This window comes from Cavia porcellus, unplaced genomic scaffold, assembly GCF_034190915.1.
Source record: "Cavia porcellus strain 051 isolate PalLab524CR breed Dunkin Hartley unplaced genomic scaffold, mCavPor4.1 scaffold_8, whole genome shotgun sequence".
Lineage (NCBI taxonomy): Eukaryota > Metazoa > Chordata > Mammalia > Rodentia > Caviidae > Cavia > Cavia porcellus.
In genome coordinates, this window is record NW_026947491.1 from 31,721,194 (window position 1) to 31,743,876 (window position 22,683).

At 35.6% G+C, this 22,683-nt stretch overlaps 1 protein-coding gene across 1 annotated transcript in view; it reads left to right on the top strand.

Moving 5' to 3' along the window:
- Lrrk2 (leucine rich repeat kinase 2) overlaps positions 1-22,683 on the top strand; it is a 134,914-nt gene that overhangs the window by 80,303 nt on the left and 31,928 nt on the right. Inside the window, exons 31-39 of the mRNA XM_063254555.1 lie at positions 700-918; positions 4,148-4,349; positions 5,370-5,458; positions 9,046-9,233; positions 10,092-10,246; positions 11,274-11,420; positions 11,640-11,831; positions 12,832-12,978; positions 16,788-16,888. Coding sequence (XP_063110625.1) covers positions 700-918; positions 4,148-4,349; positions 5,370-5,458; positions 9,046-9,233; positions 10,092-10,246; positions 11,274-11,420; positions 11,640-11,831; positions 12,832-12,978; positions 16,788-16,888 — 1,440 coding nt within the window. The remainder of the gene's footprint in view (positions 1-699; positions 919-4,147; positions 4,350-5,369; positions 5,459-9,045; positions 9,234-10,091; positions 10,247-11,273; positions 11,421-11,639; positions 11,832-12,831; positions 12,979-16,787; positions 16,889-22,683) is intronic.

Consider the following 22,683-nt stretch of genomic DNA (forward strand, 5'->3'; position numbering starts at 1 on the left):
TAAGAAAAATATAAATCATATTGGTACTTTGTCATAATTTGGGGTTTATTGAATATTTATTTTGTATAGAAGCACATTTAGCAAATAATACATTTCAAGCATGAATATGAAAAGAAAAAAGCTGTGCTATGGGTTTAGGCCACCTGAAAAGTGTTGAGAATTATAGTAAGGAGGGGCACTAAATGTCTTTTAAAATTTCCTCAGATTACCCTTTTTCATGTGTAAGGAAATGTCTTGGTCTATTTTGTGCTGCTATACACAACCTGAGAATGGATAATTTATAAAGAACAGGCCTTGTTTGTTATAATTCTGGAAAAGCTGCCATCTATGGACATCTTCTTGCTGTATCCTTCCATAGAGCAGGTGGAGGGTAAGAGGGCACACATATAACAGGCGGAGGCTGGGAACCAAATGCATCTTTTTAAAATCAAGAACCCACTTCTGTGACAGCAGCATCAATCCCCTATGGAGCTTCTGCCTCTCAACGCTTGCATCTAGGAATAAATTTCTAACGTATTTCTTTCAGGGACAGAGGCAAACCACGCCAGGAAAGAAATCCCGTTGTTACTTTCTTCTTCAGAAGTCTTGTAGTTTTTCATTTGTGCTTAATTGAACTTCCTAGAAAGCAAATTTCTACAGAAATGTAAGCAGATATCATTTAAAAGCAAACGCAAGAGTATTTTGTGTCTTCCTCTATAGGCACGGGCTTCGTCCTCCCCCGTGATTCTTGTTGGTACGCATTTGGATGTTTCTGATGAGAAGCAGCACAAAGCCTGCATAAGTAAAATCACCAAAGAACTCCTGAACAAGCGAGGGTTTCCTGCAATTCGAAATTACCTCTTTGTGAATGCTACTGAGGAGTCCGACGCTTTGGCAAAGCTTCGGAAAACCATCGTAAGCGAGAGTCTTAATTTCAAGGTAATATAGTTGATGACTACTGTAGACTTATGGAGAGACGTAATTTATTAATTCTCACATTATACCACTGTTTAGAAATGCCAGAAGTCTAAGATTAATTATCTTAAAATTTTGGTTTTTAAATAAATCTTAAATCATTAAAGTACTTTCAATTTTAAAATTACTTACTTATGCCATACTGTATTTGTAATTCCTTGAAAAAAGAATAAAAAATAACTGTAGAATCCTGAAGGAACTAAGAGAATGTTTCTAGGACACTGAGAAAATATTTCAGAGATAGATAGAAAACACATCTGACACCATTCTGTCCCAACTTCCTGAAGTGTTGATTCAATCCAAAGTGTGAAAATGAATACTGAGGTCATGAGATCTTTTTTCTTTTATTGTTTTTTCCTGTCTCTTCTTTCTTTGTCTGTTTTTTTTTTTGGGGGGGGGTTCTATTTTATACCCTTCTGAAAACCCATTCATGTCTCTTTGCCCTATGATTCCTATTCCAGTTTCTTCCCTTGATATTGTGAGACAACTTCTATTTAGCTGTTGAAACCATTAATTTAGCTTTCAGAAATGTGTGAATAGTTACTTAAGTCATACAAACTAGGCATTTACATTTCTAGGACTTGTGTTTTAAATTTCCAGAGTTCTCTTGTGCTAAGTCAAATATTTATAAAACACCCAAGTCAGCAGCCATCAGAGAAAATAGTTTTGAAATGCTTGCAGGAAGCTGTCTTTCCTGCACTCTGGTGGGAGCATAGTGTAAACTCTGATGGAAGACACTCTGCTGGTTAAAAATGGTGGACATCATGGTGTGTTCCATGTAGTTTCAGTTGGTTGAACTCATCAGAACTAATGATCACAATCATGGTTTAGTAAAGTCCTGCCTAGCATGGGCAGTTCCAGCATACTTAATAATAGTGCCCTGCTCCATTTCAAAAGCATTCCAGTTTAGATGATAAATTATATGGTTTCGCTGCTTATAATTTCATGTTTTTTAGTTAGCTTAGTTCTCTTCCATTACCACAGACTATGCTCATATCCAAAACCCAGTGAACCATTTTAAAATGTACTATTGGTCTTTGTGGTGTCCAAGGAGAGAATGTTCTTGTACCTTTCAAAACACATTTATTATGGTTACTAAAAGGGCCTTATTGGTGGTGGATTGGTAGTGTGGTATTTTGTAAAAATGGCATCATGTACTTGAAAATTTTCCTACTCTCTTTTGGGATGTGTGATTAATACCACTTTTTAAAAAACAAATACACAAAATTCATTCATGCCATTAATCTTTGTATCTAGATAATTTTCTCCAAAGTATGTACCTGTAAAGAACTTTGTTGCTACTTAGAATTTTTTAATAGTTGTCCATTTTGTCATTGCTGTCAAAGCAGGTATGGCAGTTTTTTAAAGATCTCTTTGGAGGATTAACTTGTTTTGCAAAAAGCCTAAATTTAATTAAAGCAAAGTCTGCAGATGAAGTGGTCAGTTCATTAAGCTGCATTTCTACTGCTTTTGTCTGATAGCAAGGTATCACTATCAATCAATAAAAGGTTCCTTCTGGCTTTATAAAGAAACTTTGAAGACAGCTCTATGCAGGGAGGAAAACTGCTTTGAGAAATGAGAGTTTATTTAATGAAAGGTGTACAGCTAATGGATGCATCATTCTGAAATATCTGTTTGAAAACCCACTGGACTATTTTGCAGAGTGGGGACTCTGAGAAGACCCAGGGCCAGTGAGCTGCTAAAATGTGCCTATTCTTTCTTCCCTTAGTCATTGCTCTGTCTTCCTATAGCAGTTTTTGGTTTGCTAGAGATCATCTTTTTATCATGCTCATCTTGAATCTTTCCCTGTACTCATAAACATGTCTTCACAGATTTTTTTTAGAATAAAAGGATATTGTTGTGTTGCTTTGACTAGCCTAATCCTCAGCGGATAATCAGGCTAAAGGAGATAAGGAGATGCAGGACAAAACTGTGATCAGTGCCAACCATACCCCTTTCAATCCTAACCAGTCTGTTAGGGAAGAGCAGGCATCTTCCCTGGCCCTGTGACTCAGCCATGTGAGATTTATCCCCTTCCATTTGAATTGCTTTGTGTGACGCTTCAGAGTTTACTTCTACGTGTGAGGTTTTTTTTTTAACCTGGGTTAAGACATCCTCTTCAAATTAAATTTCTGTTTTATCTGAATTTGTAAATAGTAAAGAAGAGAATTATGAAAAGTGGATTGTAGCTCAATTATATTTAATTTTCTGGGGCGAGGGAGATATATGAAAGCAGTGTTTTTGAGTGATTGTTTGCAGGTAAATAGAACTGAAGGTTGAGGCTTACATATGGGAAGATAGTAAGTTAAATTTTTGTGCTCCTGTGTGTGGGAATAAGATTCAGTTTCTATTTGTAATAGGCTTAAGAATTTAAGTAACAGTGCTCCTAGGTTCTGTCAGGCAAGAAAGATATGTAATTTTCAGGGATCCAGAAATAAGGAGAGTTTGCCATCTGGTGGTTCTTGAAGGTATTTTGATTACTATTGTAAGAGTTGCATTTCTGTGTAAAACTTTTCACAGGAAAAACAAGTTTGGAAAATATGTTTATTATAGACTTTTTCATTTTAAAGTCATTCTTCTAAAATCTTATTTCAATTGATAGTGATTAGGTTCAAAGTGGGACAGATCAGTGATCATCCTTGTATGTTAGAATTATTGGTATTTAGATGATTTTTCATTTTTCCAACTTCAAGATTTCATGAGAAAACATACTTGAGTAAATATTTTGTGTCTCCAGGTTATATTTACTTACAGTTTTCTAGCGTACAAGATGTGATGTTTTACCTTTGGGTGTAGTTTTATCTAATAAAAGATATCTAGAAGTATCTTGTAATAGTAATATCTTATGTTAATATGTCTGTTACATATGAACTTAATGTTTTGGAAAATGGAAAATATTTTTATGGTGAGAGATTTATATTAGTATTTGCCGTGAAATTTTTGGATAATTAGATAAATATTTTTATGATATTTCATTTGAAATTTCCAGATGTGCCTCTGTGTCTATACTTATTTCAATTTCACCCTCTATTAATTACAATTCAGAGAGCTTTATCTGATATTTTGACTTCATTAAAAATAAATTTCTGAATAACGTAGTCATTTGTGTTAAAACTTAGCACCAAATTTACCCACCACCTGACAAATGCATAATTAACATAGACATTAACAACTTATCATTATAATTTCATAGATCAGGGATCAGCCTGTTGTGGGGCAGCTAATTCCAGATTGCTACGTAGAACTCGAGAAAATCGTTTTAACAGAGCGCAAAAATGTGCCAATTGAATTTCCTGTAATTGACCGGAAAAGATTGTTACAACTGGTAAAGGAAAATCAGCTGCAATTAGATGAAAATGAGCTTACTCATGCTGTTCACTTCCTAAACGAATCAGGTTTGTGTGTCTGCTTCATCTTGCTTTTTTCCAAAACTTGGTTGTAAATGTGTACCTGTGTCTGAATCTTGTATAGAATCTGTAGTGAAAATTTAAAAGATGTCTATAAAATTCTTAAACAGGCCCCTGATTTTTCCCATTTTTGAAATATCATCAGGTTGAATCCTACATCATGTCATAAGCAAATACATTTAGAAATCATCTAAGGACAATGTAGTCAGTGAGCAGGAGTTAAAATGTCGATTTTAGAGCATGGTTTTGCTATTCAGAAGATAGTGAGCTTTTAGTAGAGCCAGATCCTTTCACAGTATCAAATGGATTTAGTGCATGTGAAAGTTATTTTTGTCCCATCAGGAGAATTATTGTGATGATTTGACTGGGCCATGTAGAGCTGATAATTGTCTGAGATGATACAGCTCCTGACTGGCGCATCACTTATTGATCCCTTAGTAAAAACTCTTAAACCAAACTGCAGTACCAATTGTGTCCTTAATCAGTATCACCTCGGTAAAAGTGTGAGTTGATTTTTAATACCAGAATAAATGGCTGTTTAATACTAGAATAAATGGCTGTTTTTGATCCCTGCATTCTATAGTATGGAAAATGTCTTCAGGTGGATTATAATCTATTTCCTTTTGCCTCTATTGTAATTCAGCTATGGTGAGATATGTTATTTCTTAACTGTATTGAAAATAAGGTGTGTTTTTATAGGATACCTTTAGAAAGTGTCATGAAAATTATGAATTTCTCTGCTTTTTGTGTGTGTGAATGCCTGATCATCAGTGCATGCCAATATCTCAAACATTCTTCTATAGGGTTGTCTGTATAGTTCAAAGATATTTCTTTATAACATTAGCATATTATATCTAGGGATCTAGGAGGTGTAGGAACTGGTCCCCATTCTGCCACTAGGTCCATCTTCTAGAAGGAGAAGTAGTTGAACTAGATTTGCTCTAAAGCTTTTTGCTACTTTTGTGTTCCAGATTCCATGTTTTACTGTTTGATGATTTTTTATTACAGGAGTTCTTCTTCATTTTCAAGACCCTGCATTGCAGTTAAGTGACTTATATTTTGTGGAACCCAAGTGGCTTTGTAAAGTCATGGCACAGGTTAGTGTCTTACATTTTGGGGGCCTGGCTTTGTGCTTGGAGAGGAACAAAGATGGGATTCAGAACACTGAGAATTTTGGCATTTGTATATTTAGTTAGGGCAGCCCCTATTGTAGATATGGTGAACTGTGCAATCCTGCACATAGAAGAATGCTTAAAGAGCTTTGTGTAAGAAGAGAAGATACCGTGAAATTGACTTTCATGTCTTTCTTTCCAAGCCACATATGAACATCTTCTGTGCTACTTTTTTAGATCCTGATCCTTTCTTTGATTTGGTTATTACCTTAAATTAGTTTAATGTGAACATCTGAGGGACAAACACATATGAAAAACTTGAGCTGATGAGTCCATGAAACCTCGACCTAGATAACATGAAGGAGATTTTTTATTCTTAGGTGAAATGGTCTGAGCTCCATAAGCCTACACTTTTTAAAACTTCAAGTGGTGGCAATTATGAATATCTTTTCTGAATTATGGAATCATTTTCTGCACATGGGAGAATGATTTCTTGTCAAGGTGCTGGTCCATTATCAATGAGTCCATGTTAATTGCATATAATAATCCTTCCCTACAAAATTACTATGAAAACCACTCGAGCAGAGCACACTAGTTTAGGATTTTTCAAGTTTAGCAGTGTGCACGTAGTTCATTATTATACATTTTAGAGTGGTAACAGAATTTTCAGCCTGTGTTTTTTAGATGCTAGGTGTATCTTCCTCATTACTACAAGTAAAAATGTGTCTGCACATTACCAAGTGGTGCAGGGGTACAAACTCATCCCCACTGAGAATCACGATGTCTCCTGTAATCATGAACCAAGGTGAGCTCAGAGAAGGCACCTCCAGTGTGTGTATCCACCAGCAGTTATTGTGTTGATAAGTACAATTTTTGGTTTTGCATGTGGCTCCTAATGCCTGAAGTGATTATATATTTATATAATAGAAATGTCTCATCCAATTAAACCATAATACTAATTGAATTTCCTCTAATAATCTTGCATACTAGCTCCTGAATTCTATTTAAGGATAACGAGGAGTACATTTTGAAGAGGGAATGCAGTTGAGGTAAATCCTCTCCCATGGCACTTGAGAGCATAGTGAACCATTACTGTCATTGGAATTTAATTGTGATTATCAATTGCTACTATTTTGGTAGATATTGTAAATTAGATTTTTATCCTTAAGATGTGCCATAGAAGTGGGATTTTACTCATTTATTAAATCATGGAGCCAGTAACATAATGTGGTCAAGAGCACATGTTCTAGAGTCAACTTGGCCTGTATTTAAATTTTTTTCACTTACCAGCTTTCTAATATTTCTTTTCATTTTAAGCTTTTATTATAATTATTGTAGTGAAATGCTTTCTTCTATCTTGCCTTCCTAGTTCAGTGTGAGTGGTGAATGTTGACTAATTTTGTTTTTGATTTATGTGGTAATTTAAAGTATATTATTTTAGGAAATTAAAAAACTTCAAAACTATAATGATGTAGCAATGTGGTGTTGGCAAGTGTGTCGGGACTGCAGTCAAATAAAAACTACACATAGAAAGATACATGCTGCAAAGGGTCTTTTGAATATATCCTGCAACATTTCTTGTACAGCACAGCAGAAACCCTAATAGGAAAGAAAAGGCTAAAATTGCCTCCCAAAATGATGTTTCCATGTGACTGAAATATTTGGCATTGTACACAATGTTGATATTATGGTGAACTTACACAGTAGAATTAAGAGTTCTGGATCAGATGCATCCTTTTAGAACAAAAGAAGATTTTCACTATGAACAAAATTTCTGAAATCTATGGAGTAATTAAGTCGAAACTTTAAAGTTCTCATTAGCACAGTTATAGTATTGACATCCTAATTTAAATGAAAATTAAATCAAGAATTTGAGTAACTCAAAGTTATTTTGAAAGAAATTTAAAACATCAGTAAAATAACTTAAATGCAAGATGCGCATCATTTTTATTTATGCTGATAAATTGAAATATAATGTCATTTTCACTTAGGCTTAAAGGGAATGAAAGCTATAAATAACCAAGTGACAACAAGACTTGTCTGACACCCATCAGCCAAAATAAATAGGGGCATTCACCCTCCATGAATCATCAAGTCCAGGGCAGGAATAATTTCACGGTGCAGAAACTCTAATGATCCCACCTACTTTCTCTGTGCCCTGAGCTGTCAGGTCACTGAACTTATTAAAGAAGATTGAGTCAAGGAAGGGGAAGTTTGCGTAACTCATTTAACTGTGATAGAGGAAATATGAAAGAGACCTAATGAATTAATCAGGTGGAGCATTAACAAGCTTCGATAGCAGTTTAATCTTGATAAAAATACAGGGGAGAAATATAAGGAATTTGGGAACTCCTAAACTAAAGGCATAAGTTAGTCATACAATTTGTTTGAAGGAAAATTAAGAAACTTTTTAAAGGCAATAAAATTAAAATAGTATTTCAGATTTTATTGCTGTATAAGAAGCTACCCCCAAACTTGGAGGCTAAAAACATTAATAATTTATTATTTCTCGCTCTTCGTTGGGTGGACTGTGTTCAGCTGAGCGGTCTCCTTCACACACTGTTGGCGTGGTTTGTGCGCTTGGCTTTATGCATGGAGCCAGCCTGGTAAATCCAAGGAGGCCACACTCTCATTTTTGGTAGAATTGGGTCATTTCCATGTGGTTAAGTTGGGACTTCCTTATGGCACAGTGGTTGGCATCTTTTATGGTGGAAGGCTACCAAGAAAAGAAAAGATAGTATTCTTGTGCTAGGATTATTTTACAGGATAATATAAATTACGATAGATACATGCCTAATACATAAGGGCTTACTATATGCTAAAATTTTCCTATAGTCTTTGCATGATTTACACTTATTTTTTTCATTCTTACAGCAATTAAAGAGGTAGACACTTTTATAATCTCATTTTCTAGAGAGGGAAACTGCCTTCAAGAAGTCAAGTATGTTTACCAAAGTCACATAGCTAGTAGCAGATCCTGGATTTGAACCTAGGTTCTTCTGATCCAAGGTCAGATTCTTAACTGTTATGGCAGTCAGAACTCAGAATAAGGTCTGTGTGCTAGAATCATCTAGGTTGGTTTTAAAAGAGCGGGTTCTGAAGCCTCACCCCAGACTTGTTGGCCAAACTGCAAATGTAATCCAGCAAAATGCCTCTCCTCCTTGTGATGAAAACCCTCTCCTATTATATAAATATCAAGTAATATTTCCACTGCAAACCTATAGTAGTAACAGACTGGATTACAGTTTCTGTCTCTCATTTCAGTGATGAGACTGCAATATAAATGTGACCTAATGGATTGGTCTGTTAATTGGAGGTAGGGAAATCTTGAGAATCACTGTTTTCTGAGAATCCTGATGAATTCTGATCTGAATGCAGTCCCTCAATTTAACAAATGTTTTCAGAGAATGGATGTCCTGCTGGGCTTCTAGGTGACCCAGCTGCTAGGGAAATTAGATATTGTGTTGTACTGGACAAATTGTTCCCATCACTTTCAGTGAGCAAAGAGATATAAATTTGAAACATTTCAGAAGATGAATCCTAGTGATTATTTATGAGTTCAAATCTTTCAGATTCTGACAGTAAAAGTGGAAGGCTCTCCAAAATATCCTAAGGGAATCATTTCACGTAGAGATGTGGAAAGATTTCTTTCAAAGAAGAGGAGATTTCCAAAGAACTACATGACACAATATTTTAAACTCCTAGAAAAATTTCAGATTGCCTTGCCAACAGGAGAAGAATACTTACTGGTTCCAAGCAGGTAAAATAAATTTTAAAAATTTAATTTCTTCATGGTAATTCATTGTATATTGTTTTAATTGTTAAAATAACTTTGAGGTATAATAGATGTGATAAATATTTATACTTGGTTTTGTAGACTTTTTTTTTACTAAGTACAACATGTACTTTTAATGAAAACATTGCACTTGACACTTAAAAGATACAGTAAATGGCATTCTTAATCTATGTGATTTTTGTTTGGCCTACCACTAAAATTATTTAAGAAAGATAAATCATGAAGAATATGCATATGTGTATATGCATGTGCACGGTGTATGTATGTATGTATAATGTGACAATGAGAAAGCAATATTAGGGAAGTTCTTGGGAAATACAGTAGTGAGCTTTCAACACTTTTGAAAGAACTTATGACATCACAATGCAGGCCTAAGTTTTACCCGTGTATTGTAGAAATGTTTTTATTTCTTTGTAAGCAACTAGGATGTATTATAAAGTAACATGAAGTTCGAAATGCAAATTATATTAAGTGATAGATGACAGCCAAATATAAAAGCAGATATAACACTTTTGTCTAAGACATAGTTTTTCAATTTTTATACAATCTTATTATTTGTCTGTGTATAACTAATTGCAACAATTTATTAGCATACTTAGGATTACTAAAAAAACTTCATGAATTTACTACACTGGAGCACACATTTGAATTGATTAAGTGGACATTGAATTTTTCATGTGTAAATGACAACATATACCAAAAAATATTACTAACAAAAGTAGATTTTCTTAGAATTGTTACTTATTTCAAAAGTAATGCACTTCGATCAGTATGATTAGGTGTTTCTTGAGTGATAGATAAACAGCATTCTTTTCTTTTTAGTTTGTCTGACCACAGACCTGTGATAGAGCTTCCCCACTGTGAGAACTCTGAAATTATCATTCGACTATATGAGATGCCATATTTTCCCATGGGATTTTGGTCAAGATTAATCAATCGGTTACTTGAAATTTCACCTTACATGCTTTCAGGAAGAGGTATGTATTTAATGAAGGCACTACTAGAGAATTTAGGGAAGAAAAAATAGTATATTTACTTGTTTGAGAGGCTAGTGAGTTAGAAAATAAACCTACAAAGCCTCAAAGTAGTCCATATAAAGATACAGAGGCACACCTAAAGTCATGCATTTTATTTGGAAGAAAATGCTTCAGCTCCTTACCCAGGCCCATTTGTTCCTGTTTTTGACTCATTTCCAACAAATAAGGATGTCTTGCTTTCCAAGCCACAGAAGAAAAGAAGCAATAATTTTAAAAGGTGTGATTTCTAGAGGTCTTTAATACACACACACACAGACACACACACACACACACACACACACACATACACACACACACGTACGTACCAAGAGAAAAAGAAGTGACCGCTGCATGATGAGAGAACTTTTATTCAACAACTGTTACAGGATCTAGCCCACTAGGGTATGGATGATTGTATCTCGGTTTTGTTGCTGAATACCTGAGAGATTTACAGAAGAGAACAAAAAAAATGAGTGTGGATAGTGAATGCTAGCTTTTTGTTCCAGAATAAAGAAATGTCTTAATATTCCAAAACAATACCATTTTTTGTTTTTAAGAGTGGTTAATACAGGTGCTGTTGGTTTCTGAAATAAATGTTATCTTGCTTGGAATTAACAGAGAGTTACCATGCATTACAAAGTTTAGGAATGACCTTTAACATAATATGGTTATAACTATTAAAAATTATACAAACTTATTTATGATTCTGTTTGATTCACATATTAATAACGTTAAACTCCTTACTAGCATGAATCTGAATTGTATCTTAGGTAATCTATGAGCATTAATTTTATTGAAAAATCAAGGAACAATTATTTCATGTAATAATTATAGAGATATGAATGACGGTCTGTGTCATAAATGACCTAATACTCTCCTTCAAAACAAATCTGTTTGTATTGCAATTACTTTTGGGGTAGGCAGTGGATTTTTCCTTTATGTAGAGGTTAAAATTAATGAATCCATTTGGATCCATTTAAACTTTCAGAACGAGCACTTCGCCCAAACAGAATGTACTGGCGACAGGGCATCTACTTGAATTGGTCTCCTGAAGCTTATTGTCTGGTAGGATCTGAGGTCTTAGACAATCAGCAAGAGAGTTTCTTAAAAATTACAGTTCCTTCTTGTAGAAAAGGTAAGAAAAATAATTCAAAACTTCAAATCATACCACTAAAGAAATCTCAATTTTAAAAAAAGCCTTTCCAGAGTTGGGAGTGGTGAGGTAGCATGTGGTTGTCCCAGCTGAAACAGAAGGATCACTTAAGTGCAAGAGTTTAAGAACAGCCCACAACACAACATAACACAATACAACTTCTCAATTTCTCTTCTTTGGGCTTTTCTTTGAATTATGCAGGCTGTATTCTTTTGGGACAAGTTGTGGACCACATTGATTCTCTCATGGAAGAATGGTTTCCTGGGCTACTGGAGATTGATATTTGTGGTGAAGGAGAAACTCTGTTGAAGAAATGGGCATTATATAGTTTTAACGATGGTGAAGAGCATCAAAAGATCTTACTTGATGATCTGATGAAGAAAGCTGAAGAAGGTATTCAGCTTACAAATATTTTTAAGTGATCCTTCACTATTTGTGAAGTGACTTTTATAAGTTAAAATTATCCTTATCCATAAAGGATGAGTTAAAAGATAGTATGTTCAATTACAATATCAGTTCAGAAAGATGTATTTCTTACTAGTAAGATCTTGTGTTCTGAATTTGAGAATTTGAATGCTGGCCCTTTGAGTAACAAAACTTTGTCTGTGAAAGCAAACCAATCTCATAAAATTGTTAAAAAGATCAAAATACAATAACAAACAGGGAACATTTGTGTGATATGACATCTGTATTAGTCAGGGTTTGCTAGGGAAAACATTGAAACAATGGTCAGTCACAGAGTCAAATGAGAGTGTACAGAGCGTCTGCAGACCAGAGGCCGAAGGATTCATTCCAAAGTCTGGAGTTCACTGCAGTGTCCCATGCAAGTCTGCATTAGTAGCATGATGGGTCTACAGCAGAAGACTGAAGGACCCAAAGAGTCTGCGCTGGAAGCCAGGAGATGACGTCCAAGCCAAAGGTGAAGAATGCAGTTCCTGCAAAGAATGGAATCTCATCCATCCTTCCTTCTTTTATATACCATCCAGAAGATGAGCCACCATAGGGTGGGTCTTTTATACCCTAGAGTATAGAATTGCTAAGCAGATTTAGGTAAGCTTCTAAATGTGCCAAATTGACACAGTCAGCCACTACAACATCTGATTTATAGATGTGGCAAAAGTAGAGAATAAATAACTTCATAGGCAGATACCATGTAGTCAGAGGCAGTTCTGAGTCTTATTACTGAATGAATGAACCTAGGAATGAGTTTTAAAATTCTAAGTATGTTCATGTTAAATAAACCTTTAAAATTTCTAGAAAAGTCTAAAGTTGGTAAAAATAAACCCTAAAGGAGTGATAAGAAATGGTAGAAAATGTGTGATTGTTTTGTAAGTCAAACCCACAAATTTGTGTTTATCCTTATATATATTTTTAAATCTTTTATACTTCTCAGGAGACCTCCTAGTAAATCCAGATCAGCCAAGACTCACAATTCCTATATCTCAGATTGCTCCTGACTTGATCTTGGCTGACCTGCCTAGAAATATTATTTTGAATAATGATGAATTGGACTTTGAGCAAGCTCCAGAATTCCTTTTAGGTAAGTATCTTTGTAAGTTTGAGAAAAAAAAATTAGGATGTAGTTTCCTTCATATAATTTAGGTATCATAATCATACCTTTATGGAGTCTTCATATAGTTGGTATAATGGTTTTCATTTGCAATGATATATTTTAAAGTAATAATATGTAACAGATCTGGACCTAGCTTTTCACATTCATGTAGACTAGGACTAAAATGAGGAAGAAACTACATGGAAGCACAAATATGTTGAAACACACCCTTATGCTTGGTCTAATTGCTTGGGGATGAATCAGGCAGATAAGGAGACTTGGAGCTGAGTAAAGCAAAATAGCCATTTCACATCTCAAAAATATAAGGCCTAACACCTCTGTATAGGCATGGTAGCAGTTTTATTATTCACAAGGCAACACTGAGTTCTCATAAATATTTATGAAATACTTTGGAATTAAAAAATTGTAAGCCTTAAATTGGTAACAAAGTTCTATTCTTTGTTGTTAGTGTTTCCTGGTGTTCTGAACAGTTCATACTTATTGGCTAGCACCATGCTTTGTACCAGTGAATTTCAATAGGGTGTGATGGGGTTGCTGGATTCATGTAGCATTTTTAGGTGTTCACTAAGGAAGGCGAAGTCATAGTAATCAAATTCTAGTATTCTCATTCTGTTCTCTCATTGTACTTAGCTCTTGTGGCTTAAAAGGTGTTTTAAAGAATAATTCCAAAAGTTAAGAAGCTAAGAAGATTTACACATTATAATTAATTTTTGAAGGAAGTAGTCAGCATATGTGGTGTCGTACCATATCTTTCTGCAGAGTCCTTCTGTGGCTTCCCACCTCCAGGATAAATGCTAGGGTGCTTACAGTGCCTCTACCGCTATCTATTCAGCCCCCTGGTTACCTCTATGTAAAGTATGTTTTCTTAAAAATTTTCTTTTTTAATTTGCAAATACAAATTATATACACACATGCACAAACATACATATGTGTACATTATTGTCTAATCTATCAGAATATAGTACTATTAACCAAATGTTTCAAAATCTAGAACATGACCTAGAAAAACAAATCTTATGTTGTTCGCATTGATTTGGAAGTTTAGAATAATGCAACTGCCTTGGAACTCTAGAAAGGAATAGTGGGTTAACACAAGATACAAAATTGTCAGGGCTGGGGATTTAGCTCAGCGACATAAGCACCTGCCTTGCAAGCAGGCGGTCGTGAGTTCGATCCCTGGTACCAATAAAAATGAAAAAGACAAAAAAAAAAAAGATACAAAATTGTCAGTGCCATATCCTACATCTTAACCAATACTAAACCAGACTCATTTTTCTGAGGGTACAGACATGGTGTACCCTTTCTTTGAAGGAGCCCCTAGTCAGCCATGGCTTCTCAAAATATTTCTTTGTTCTGCACTGATACATGTTTCAGATTAAGACAGATTATTGAGCAGTATATGCAGAAACATTAGCACAAAAATCTACTTTGAAGCAGCTATGCTTTTTTTCATTCATATATAGACAGGTACATTTCCTCTTCCAAGTGTTATTTTTCTAGGGAACCATAGTGGACAGGGACTTCAGTAGCGTGATTTGGTAGGACTAGAAAGGTTTCCTTACTTTCAGTTTTTTCCTACCAAAGTGTCATGTGTACACAAAGCAGTCCTTACTCTTAAGCTTTTTTTATGGTCACCTGGAGAATGCAACAGTCCATACACTGTATTCATGTAACACTGGTTTCATTCCTACCTGAAGTTTTCATCTCTTTCCTTGTATATGTTTCTTCTGTCTGCTGTAGTAAGCATTTCCTTATTGTTGATAACTATCCAGATTAAGGGAAACCAAAGCAACGTGTCTGTTACCTAAGTTTCCATCTCTCCCTCTCATTGCTTTCTTTTCCTGCTCCTGTTTACAAAGCCCTTGTTCTTACACTTAACTCTTGCTGAAACCTTCATTTCCATCTGCAACTTCACACCAACAATATTAATTAAAACTGTTTAAAGGAAAATATTGAGTGAGTGCTGGAGGTACAGGGTGGGAGATACCAAGAATGATAAGATGCACATAGTACTTTTAACATGCTTAGAATCTCTTAGCATCAAGTATATTGGTGTGTGCCTATAATTTCAGCTATTTGGGAGGCTGAGGTCAAGGGTCATGTGTTTGAAGCCAGCACAGACCACAGCAAAACTCCTGTGTCAAAAACAAAAAGAAAACCAAAATACGAAACTTAGCAGCAATAAAAACTCCTCCAAACCTAATCTATTAGAAATACAAGACATACAAGTAATTTATTTTTTAACACACATTGCTTCTGAGCATAAAATAATGTATGCTTACATATGAGTATTATGGAGATTTAAAAAAATACACAGAAAGTTCCCATAGGTGCATAGTTTTGCCCTTAGAAAACACAAGTTTGAGTATTAAATATTTTTTTGAGAGACAAGGTCTTTCTATGTAGCAGGCCGATCCCAAACTCACAGCTATTCTCCTGCTGTAGCAAGTGCTGAGATTACAGGCATGCATCATTATGGCCAGCTGTTTATATTTTCTTGTAGCTTTTCTGTTTTCACTCTGTTATATCCATTGAATTACCTGGTTTCAATGTACTATATGGGCACCATAGATATCGTTTGAATAAGATTTTCTGTATGTCAGTAGAGAACAGTAATCCATAGGGTTGATCATGGTCTTGGTCTCCCAATATGTATTGGGTCTTGTAGGCTAAGTTCTACATAGTTGGAGATGATGAGGCAGCAGAACTCATGAAGGAAAGACATAGAAAGGGCACTGATTGAAGGTATGCAGGTTGAAAGCGTGAAGGTACAGGGTGTTTCAGCTATTTCAGTTTGTCTAAAGCAGTTCTCAGCCTTAGTTTAAAGAGAGAGAGAGTTAAGAGAGTGCAAAAAAAAAGAGAGAGAAAAAAGTAAAGAAAAATCCTTGTAACCAGTATTTCTCAAGACTAAGAATCTTTAAGCCCAGACATTAGTATTTGTAAAAAACTCTTGATAGGTTCAGTCAGCCAGCAGTAGGAAGAAAAGTAGTGAACTTAAACCTAGAGGAGACACAGAACAAAAAACAAAACAACAAAGCAAAAGATCTGGAAAAGGAATTCAGGGCTAAATTTGAACTGTATTTGATTTAATAGGCCATTTGCAGTCATTTGGCAGTGAGCAGGAGGATGACACAAAGAAGAATTTTAGGGGATTTAATTTAGTGGGTGAGAGAGTGCACGGGGAGTGAGCCTACATGAGGCACTAAGGGCAGAGAGGAGTGCAGTATGGGAACTCAAAGAGAGGTGTGCACAGAGGGAGCGTGGCCTGCCCGTGAGCTGTAGGGCTGGGTGTGGGCAAAAACCTGAATTAATTTCCTTATTTTAACTCCAGAAGACCTGGGAAGAATTTTATTTTGTTTTTATCAGCTAGATAGAGGCTGAAATATAACCTAATTTGGAGAAAAGGTAGTGAGTGTAGTCCATGGTGCAGGATGGCGGTTTGGAAGCGTGCAGCAAGGTGTGGACTCACGGGGCAGCGTGGACAGGGTTAGTTTGAGGTTCTCTGCATAGCGGGGATTATTGAGGGAACTGTGCAACCAGGCAGGACATAACAGCAGGAAAACAAGAAGACTGGAGACAGTATCTTCAGGTGTCTTCGTTTGTAGAGCCCTAAGAAGGAAGGGGGAACATGGAAAGAGCTTGGCTCCCTGAAACAAGTGGGTCTGATACTTCCTCACCTATGCAACAGAGATAATTACTACAGATGAAACTCACATGCTTTTCCTGTTTGAAAAGATAAACTTAAATACTTTGTGTATTTTTTTTTTCTCTTAAAGGTGATGGAAGTTTTGGATCCGTTTATCGAGCAGCCTATGAAGGAGAGGAAGTGGCTGTGAAGATTTTTAATAAACATACATCACTTAGGCTGTTGAGACAAGTAAGCCATCCAACAATGTTATTCCATCAAATTGTTATCAGATGAAGTCTCAGGAGATTTCTTTCCCAGTCCTTGATGTCCTGAACAAAGATTGGACAAATCATTACAGAAAAATCAGTCAGGGTATATACTTATAAAGGTGGAAAATAAAATGTACTTCATAGTGTGGAAGGCAATGGCCCCAAAGATAAAATGAAACAGGAGATGGTAGGGGATCCTGAACAGAGACACTGAGACACGGAGCAGGAGCAAGGGCAGTTTATCACTGGCATCCCGCAGGGAGTAGTGTCTACCCGAGGGACCAGGACAAAGCCCTGTTTCTGCTTGTATACTGTTTCTCTCCGCTGGGGCAATTTTCCATTGGGAATCAGCAGAAAGTAAAGCTGCAGAGAAGCAAAAGCGATGATTCACAGTTAACCAGGAGGCAGGAACTTCACACAGGCTATGCTAAGTCTGCAGTGGTCCTCTGATGTTTACCTCACTGCTGAAGTGGAGTGTGACTGGAGTCAAACCATCCATCTCTTCCGGGAGCTCAGTTACATGGGTTCCTCAGACCGGCTTAGCTGTTCAGTTAACCTAGAGCTATCCAGCTTCACCCCACGAGGTGGTCTCCTCTCTCAAAAGGAGAAGGAGCTTCTCATATCCACAGTATCTAAGTTGGGTCCCACCTCAGGACAATCCTCCTTTCCAAAACTCATTTGGCTTCTCACATCATATATAAAATGTCATATTGCAAAGTTTGCTTGGTTTCTTTTTTTTTTTTTGGTCATTTTTGTTTTTATCGGTACCGGGGATCGAACTCATGGCTGCCTGCTTGCAAGGCAGGTGCTTATGCCACTGAGCCAAATCCCCAGCCCCTTTGTTTGGTTTCTTGCCCAATATAAATGCAGGTCTTTCGATTGGTCATGCTTGTGTGTGAAAGAAGAGTTAAAAATTATGTTTTCTTACTGGTCTGATGTACAATGCCTGTGGCAAATCACAGTCCAGAAGCAGTGCTTTTCCGATTCCTCCCTTGCATGGTGCTCACAAGCCCTAAACCTGGAATCACTGTGGGTCTCGTGGTCTCCACGTATCTTCTGTGCTGTGGAAATGTCTCACTCTACCGGTTAGCTCTGGGTTTTCATGACTTCTGACACATTACACCTGGTTGGTTGTCTACCTTGCACCAGCCCTGATCTACCTCAAAGTCACACATTGTTAATTTCCCAGGATTCTTACAGAAAATGAAAGATCTCTTTCTGGGGATCAGAAATGCATGAAAGATAGAGAAGATTTACATTTATTAAAAGCAGTAAAAGTAGGGAAAGACCTACACTCTGCAGAGTGCAGAGCAGGCCACTGAAAGAGCTTATAGTAGCTATGACAGATATTTTTTAAAATTTTATTTTAAACGGGGTAAAATTAAACAGAACAAAACAGAACAGAACAGATCAGAAGAAAACACTGTAAGAGACACAGATTTCAAAGCAAGATAACAGGAGATCTTCACTGTGTATTGTATTGTCTCTGGTTTTCTTCTACATAGTTGTCCATATCTTCACACACAGTGAATTCATACAAAACAAAATAGTACTGATCAGAACAGTACTATTTTGAAGGCATTTTAGGCCTTCAAAACCAATCGGGAAATCAACAATGGCTGCCATAATGTCTCTCGTTCTCTTCAAAATAGCCATCCATACCTTCATGTATGTTGAAGTTAAACAATGCAAAACAGACTAAAATCACTCTGAACAAAGAATAATAGCCTTTCTGGATTTCACATCAGGATTCTATGGAATCAGCACTGGGTACCTTAGTGTCTCTCTTTATTCAAAGTAGCTGTTCATTTCATCATGCATTATATAATCGATTTTCATAAATTGTTTAGGAGAAGTTCTACACATGTATGAGTCTCTACACATGTATGAGTCCTTTCTGTATTAGAGGGGAAAACAAAACAAAACAAAACAAATTCCTAGAAAAACACGAAACAAAAAAGACAAATAAATAACAATAGCAAAGAGCCCACAACACTGACAATGTAGGCCTTCAAAAACAAGGTGGTAGGAGCATAACTGAGGTTGTTGTTTTACATAATGATCTTCAACAGCTCCTCAGATCACCATACACTAACATGCACAATTGTTCCAATCGTATGAATGTTAACTATTTTGTAGAACTCTTATTTTTCTCATGTAGTTGTGAAAATGCAAGATGATGACCACATTTCCCTCAATAGTTTAATTATGAAACTTCATTTTGTCTTTAATGGAGTAAAATCTTTTTCTCTGCTTAAAAAACAAAGCAAAGACAGCATTTGGAAAATTCCTGTGGTTGTAATATTTAAGTCTGATATAAATTGTGGGGGAAAGCCTCACATTTTATCTTTTCGGGTAGAATCTTGGTACTCAGAAGTGTGCACCGTGGACCAGGGGTGCTCTGTAAGATTGTTAAACACTCAACTCGGGCCTGTCAGGAATGTGTTCTCCAGTCATCAGATTATTGCTGCTTCTGCCTGCTTCCAGAGCTGGGGCCCAAGCTCTCGACTTCAGGTCCTGTTTTCTACAGAATGCTTACCTTTTATTTTCTCTGCTGTTAGACATAGTGAGTTTTTATTTTAGTAAATATGGCTACTGTATGTTCGGAAAGAAAGGTGAATTCTAAAGCATGACTTCACATTGCTAATTTGATTAGAAGTCAAAAATCCTAAATAGAAATTTTAATTAAGGTTGTACCTTTCTTTTTTGAATATGTCAACTTTATTTATTTATTTATTTTTGATACCAGGGATGGAACTCGTGTCCTCACACTTGCCTGCGAGGTGCTTGCACCACCAAGCTAAATCCCCAGCCCTTAGAAACTGTCAACTGTAGAAAGAACTTACTAGTTGCCTGTTAACAAAAGATGGACCAAGTTAGCCTCTTGATTGAGTCTTGCAATTGTCTTTCTTGTTTCCTAAAATTTTTAAAAATTTAAAATCTGTTATCTTAGCTTTCCTAATATAGTAATAATTATAGCTTGAAATAAAACTTTTATTTTTTAGTATGCCAACTCTAAATAGCATGTCTCATTGTCTTTTGAGATGAAGAAAATTCTCATTATTATTTTTTCTCCTCTTGCCAACCCCTACCTAAATGCTAGTTTATTATTTTTATAAAGATAAAGTTTATAACATTTATATTTTGTAATTATAATTAAGTTGTTTGCCTTCTGCATTTACTTTTATTTTAAAACAAAACCAATAAATAGCTTTTATATTTCATTTAACTTATTTGTACAAAACCAAAGTATTTCTACAGATATGTAAGAAAAAGTAATCTTTTAGTAGTCTTTTTCTGCTAAATTAAGTATTTTCCAGGTAGAAAAGTAAAATGGATTATTTATTATTATGTGTTTATCATCAGTTGAAAATAGGACCTTATTTTAATTTAAATTTAAAAATTAAATTTGGACCTTATTTTGATTTAAATAGGGCCTTATTTTAATTTTGGTCACAATTATATCTTAATTTTTACGTGTCTTTTTAGTTATTTGGGCTTTCTGATAATCTTTTATTTAACATAGTGAGAGGAAAGATACACCCATCCATTATGGTTTTATTAGTTCTTAATAATGTAGCTTCTTTCTTCCTTTTTTCACTTGTGAATTCTTACTCTAAAATGAGATAGATTTCCAGGTTATTTAGAATTTCACAGATTTATTTTCTTTGTCCTTGATTTTTTCAGATTCTGTGGTTTTCTTAGCTGAATTGCCTTTATATTTTGTTGGAGACTATCTTCGAGTAATTTTTTTTCAGAAAACATGCTTTTGAGGGAATTCAAGGTTATGATTTTAGTTCTTACACATTAAAACTCTCTGAATTTTGTTCTCATACTTGATGGATGGATATGCTATTGTAATTTTTAGAAATCTAGGCTTAAAATAATTTTTCTTCAAACTTTGAAGAAAATTTCATTGATTATTTTAGTACCTGCTGTTTCTAATGAGTAGGCTAATGTCAATCAAATACTTTTTTCTCATATAAGTTAACTTTTGTTTGAAAGTTCTTTTAAATCTTTTAGATTTCTTTTATTCTTGGTACCCTGAAACTTCACAAATATGTTCATCTGTCACTTTTTGATTCTGATTTTTTGAGACAGGGCCTCCTTTTATAGTCCAGGATAGTCTTGAACTCAAGGTGATGCTCCTGCCACGGCCTCCTGGGTGCTGGGATTACACTATACTGCACCAATATACTGCACAATGAGTCACTTTCTTATTCCCTCTACTTCATTATTGGGGGAAATTTTCATCTATGAATTCTTTTCTCTTTATCATTTTCTTCACAACATTTATTGATCATTAGCTAGATCGAGCAGCTACCAGGTTAGGTGGTGGAGCAGTGGTCAGCTAAACCAGTTAAAGTCATGCTTTTCTTGTATCTGATTACTCAAGATCGATTATTTTCAATCTTTTGTTCAGGAGTATTCACTAGATGTTGAGACCTTTGGGTCTCTTGAATTTCCTCTTAAAGCTCTAGCTGTAATGTCAGTGAGTTATATGGCTACTTCTTACAGATTTTTACTTTATCAAAGTGACTCATTTATTATTTAGTGTTTTACTGAGTTTTTTTGATAATCATATTTTTAATTTCTAGAAGTTTTCCCTCTGGTTACTGCTTTGTGATATCATCAAGAATTTCCATTTATATCATTTATAATTTAATTACTTCAACTACTTTAATATCTGAGGTTTCTCTGAGGTCATTTGTTTTGTGGGTTTATAGTCTTTCTCTTTTATCTATTGGTTTTCCACTTAAGAGTATTTCTGATGTTCCCTATATCTGTGAATAATGTAGTGGTTATTAAAGGATTGTACTGATTATCAAAGGTAACTAGAGTTCTCAGTGGGTGGGCATTATTTCTGGCTACATTTTATTTGGGTTATACAGGCAGCCCCCCCCCCAGCCTGCTAAGCCTCCAATAACCACCTCTGGAGGTGCTGTGCTTTAGTCTGTGTCCCGTGCTTAGTACTACATTGGTTTTCTCTCTTTAACTTGTGGAATTCTAGATGTTTCACGCTCCATCCTGCATCTCTTCCGAGCTCAAAAACACAATGAGTTTCATCTGATAAATTACCTTCATCTGACAAATTACCTTCACTTTCTACCTTAAAAAATAAAAATTCTGGGAATGTTCACTATAGACTGGATTTAATACAGTAGTTCTGGCCAATTTTCTCATAATTTCTTTGAGCTTGGTGTATTGCTTTTATTCTGTTGGGATGGCTGTTCTCATTGTAGTAACATCAATTCCAGGTCTTATGGTTATGTATCAGAAGCATAAGAAGACAAGAAAAGTCCCTCTTTAAAATCTTGTATTTCAAAGGAACCAAAATTCTGACATACTAACTCATTAAGTGAAAAAGAAAAACTTCTCTTGGCCTCCATTGAGCAGTGTTGTTTTCTTAACAAGCGCCTTTGTTAAGGGCAGTGCTGTGTACTGATTGCCTTAGAGTTGTGATAGTGAGCCAATCGCTGTGGCAGTGAGGATAGTGCCACTTGGAATATTCTCACTTGGAATTTTTCCTGCTGCGCCATTGCAGTCAGCTCCCTTAGAGCTCCATGGACCCTATGGGTGAAGATTTCATACCTCAGCAAAATCAAGAGGTTCTTAGGAGGAAAGAAGGGGATCCACAATCAACAGTGCTTACTTCATTACTCCTTGGCTTGGTCTGGGACTTAGTCCTTTTATGTTTTTTTCTCTCTGAGTCTCTGTTGGCATTAGGGTAAGAGAGAGAAATAGGGTGAGAGAGAAAGTAGAATTTAGTGCTCA